At 45.7% G+C, this 3,840-nt stretch overlaps 1 protein-coding gene across 1 annotated transcript in view; it reads left to right on the top strand.

Moving 5' to 3' along the window:
- Positions 1–3,840, top strand: part of LOC122550140 (nuclease EXOG, mitochondrial-like) — a 46,191-nt gene that overhangs the window by 7,250 nt on the left and 35,101 nt on the right. The window contains exon 3 of the mRNA XM_043690785.1: positions 582–721. Within this exon, the coding sequence (XP_043546720.1) occupies positions 582–721 (140 nt within the window). The remainder of the gene's footprint in view (positions 1–581; positions 722–3,840) is intronic.

Below are 3,840 nucleotides of genomic sequence, written 5' to 3'. Positions count from 1 at the left end.
TGCTGGTAGGGGAGGGGAGGGAAATATATCCTTGGTGGTGGGGTCCGTTTGGAGGTGGCGGAAATGACGGCGGATGATGCGCTGTACATGGAGATTGGTAGGGTGGTAGATGAGGACCAGTGGGGTTCTGTCCTGGTGGCGGTTTTTTCCCTCAGGAATAACAAAACGTTCGAAGAGTAGAGCGCAGGAGACCATTTGGCCCAGTGGGAATGTGCGGGTTCTTTTTGGAGAGCATTTCTGCATATTTTTTTAAGAACTTCTGCAGCTCCCTTTTGATGATGTTTGCACTACCCTGTCAGACAGAATTAATCAAAAAAAGGCTTCTCCTGTTTCTCGCCTCTGGTTCTTCTGCCGATCACCCTAGGTCTGTCCCCCTCTCGTTATCGAGAGCTCAGCAGCGATCTTCGCCCCTTGTTGCTGAACTAGAGGTGTCGAGCTGGGCAGAATCTCCCACCTTTTTCTTTATGTCGTGTTTGATTTCTTGATTAATAATAGATCGCAGGAGAAAAACCTGAGGGGAGCTGACAGGTCCCAGTGCTACCGGTAAGAGTGTGTTCACTTTGGGATCCGTTTTGACACAGGGGAAGCAGATCGGAAGCACTGCAAGTTTAAACCGGATCCCGACATTCCGCCGCTGTTCCGTGCAATGAACGAAGACTATCTCCACAGCGGGTGGAGCCGCGGTCACATGGCTCCAGCAGGAGACAACAAGTTCTCAGCAGTAAGGAATAAAAAGACAATACCATTTTCTTAATGTGCATGTGAGTGTGGAAGGTAAAGAAACTCTTTGGAAGGGCTCACAGGAACAGGAGCAGGCCCTTCAGCCCAACGAGCTTGCTCCACTGTTCAATGCATTCATGGCTGATCAGTACCTTTAGAGCTGACAATGTGTTGTTGGAAAAGCACAGCAGGTCAGGCAGCTTCCAAGGAGCAGGAGAATCGACGTTTCGGGCATGAGCCCTTCTTCAGGAATTATTCCCGAAACTTCGATTCTCCTGCTCCTTGGATGCTGCCTGACCTGCTGCGCTTTTCCAGCAACACATTTTCAGCTCTGATCTCCAGCATCTGCAGCCCTCACTTTCTCCTCCCTGATCAGTACCTTTAACCCACCCCATTCCCATAACCCTGTACACCACTGATAATCAGAAATGTCTCAATCTCCACTTAAACATGCTCAAAGACAACCTGCAAAGTGTGGTAGAGAATTTTAGAGGTTTACAACCCTCCGAGTTTAAAAACAAATTCTCCTAATCTTGGACGTACGTGGCAGTCCCCTTATTTTTAGATTACTCCCTAGTTTTAGGGTCCCTGAGGAAGGGAAGGATCTACTCTGTCTATCACGTTAAGTATTTTGTAGCTCTCAATGAGATCACTTCTCATTCTTTGAACCTGACAGAATACAGCCCCAGTTTGCCCAATATTTTTCCATAGGACCGTCCTGCTAGACCAGAAACAAGTCTCGTGTGCCTTCGTTGCTCTCCCTCCTTGACAATGAGATCAGGAGACCGAAACTGCACACACTACTCCCCGGTGCAATCTAACCTTGCTGCACCTGCGTGCCACCCTTCAGTGACTTACCCAGAAGGCCACCGAGCTCTCTTTGTGCTTCAGCACTTTCCAATCTCTCACCATTTATAACATACTCTGCACATCTATGTCTCTGACCAAAGTGGATGACCTCACATTTTTCCACATTACATTCCTCAGCCATATACTTGCCCTTTTGTTAACCCATCCTAGACTTCCTAAAGCTGTTATACATCTTTCTCATGACACACATTTCCACTTACCTTTGTATCATCTGCAAATACGGAAATATTACCTTTGGTGCCCACCTTCATATCGTTGATGTATATTGTGAACAGCTGGGGTGCAAGTACTAATCCGTGAGGTACCCCACTCGTTAACAGCCTGCCAACATGAGAATGAGCCAATCATTATTACTCCCTGTTTCTGTCTGTTAGCCAATCATTCATCCGTGCCAGTGATTTACCTGCTATCCCATGTGCTTTAATCTTTCTAACCAGCCTCCCTTGGGGGATTTTATCAAAATCCTTCGGAAAATCTTGTTTTATAAGATCTGAAAACATACTCAGGAAAGCATGGGAACAGTGGAACCATTGGGATATTACTCAAACCAACAAAAAGCTTGGCACGCTAAGTGCATCCCCAGTGATTGTAAGGGTATAATACACAGAGACTACAGCACTATTAAGTTCTGTCATCTTGGCAGCATTGTACCTGAATGCTGCCCCCTCACCATCTCTCGAAATCAGAGTGTGACTACACACCAAACTGTAGCCAGAAGGGACCTTGCATGGTGGCTCGGTGGTTAGCACTACTGCCTCACAGCACCAGGGTCCCAGGTTCAATTCCAGGCCTTGGGTGACTGTCTGTGTGGAGTTTGCACATTCTCCCCGTGTCTGCGTGGGTTTCCTCCAGGTGCTCCGGTTTCCTCCCACAGTCCAAAGATGTGCAGGTCAGGTGAATTGGCCATGTTAAATTGCCCATAATGTGAGGTGCATTAGTCAGAGGGAAATGGGTCTGGGTGGGTTACTCTTCGAAGGGTCAGTGTGGACATGTTGGGCTGAAGGGCCTGTTTCCACACTGTAAGTAATCTAATCTAATACGTCAGAGGGTGGGAACACTTAGTGATTACCTGATTTGGCTTCACAAAGCCTAACGCCATCTTCTGGCACAGATCAGGCCTATGATGGAATGTCCCACCTTGCCTGGATGAGTATGGCTCTAACAAGGATCAAGAAACCCGTGACATTAATATGGCTCCAAGAGGTTATTTTGTCCTCATTTTCTTTTTAAAAGTAGAGGTTTTAAGACAGATGTGACGAGCTCTGTATTGTGAAAGTGAATAAAGTTAACAGCTTGTGAGGCCATGGGTTTTTTTTAAAGTGAAACAATAGAAGCAGCCTGAAGGGGTGTGGTCAGGCTCTCATAGAACCAGGATTTTTAGTTTCTTTATTTTTCAGTAGAAGTTGTTGCTGGGTCAGTTGCTGCAGTATATCTCTCCCTGTTATACTCTATTTCAGGGGTACAGGGTTGAAGCGTTGATTGGTGATGATGAGTAAGTTTGCGGATGACACAAAGACTGGGCGTGTGGTCAACACTGAGGAGGAAGATGTTAACACACAGGTGGAATATAAACTGATTGGTCAGATGGGCAGATGAATAGCAGATGCAATTTGATCCTGAGAAATGTGAGGTGATGGTCTTTGGTAAAAATAACAAGACATGGGAGTACTCAGTGAGGAAACTCAGGAACAGAGGGATCTTGGAGTATTTGTCCTCAGATCCCTGAAGGGGTTCAGGCAGGTTAATAGGGTAATTAAAACATACAGGATGTTTTCCTTTATCATTCATGGCATGGATTATAACAGCAGGGAGATTACATTGGAACCATAAAAGACTTAGGTTAGGCCACAGCTGGGTTATGTGTGCATTTCTGAACACCACACTATAGAAAGGATGTGATTGCACTGAAGGGAGTGTAAAGGAAATTCACCAGAATGTTGTTTGGGTTACAGCATTTCAACTGTGAAGAGAGACTGGGGTCGCTTGGGTTGTTTACTTTGGAGCAGAGGTGGTTGAGGGGGATCTGATAGAGGTCTGAGTTGGACATTTCCAAAGATTCCTAAGTTTTGGAGTGATGTAAACTTTTCTCCTATCAGTCCTAAATGATTTCCCTCTTACCCCAAGTCTCTCGTTGTGATTTAGATTCTTCAGTCCGGGGAAACCAATTTTCAATGCCTATCCTGTCAATCCATTTCAGAATCTTGAATGTTTCAAAAAGATCCCCTCTCATTCTTCTAAACTTAGAGTCAT

This window comes from Chiloscyllium plagiosum, chromosome 5 (genome assembly GCF_004010195.1).
Source record: "Chiloscyllium plagiosum isolate BGI_BamShark_2017 chromosome 5, ASM401019v2, whole genome shotgun sequence".
NCBI classification, from domain to species: domain Eukaryota; kingdom Metazoa; phylum Chordata; class Chondrichthyes; order Orectolobiformes; family Hemiscylliidae; genus Chiloscyllium; species Chiloscyllium plagiosum.
Note: the sequence above shows the minus strand (reverse complement) of the source record. Positions and strands in the feature narration are given on the sequence as shown.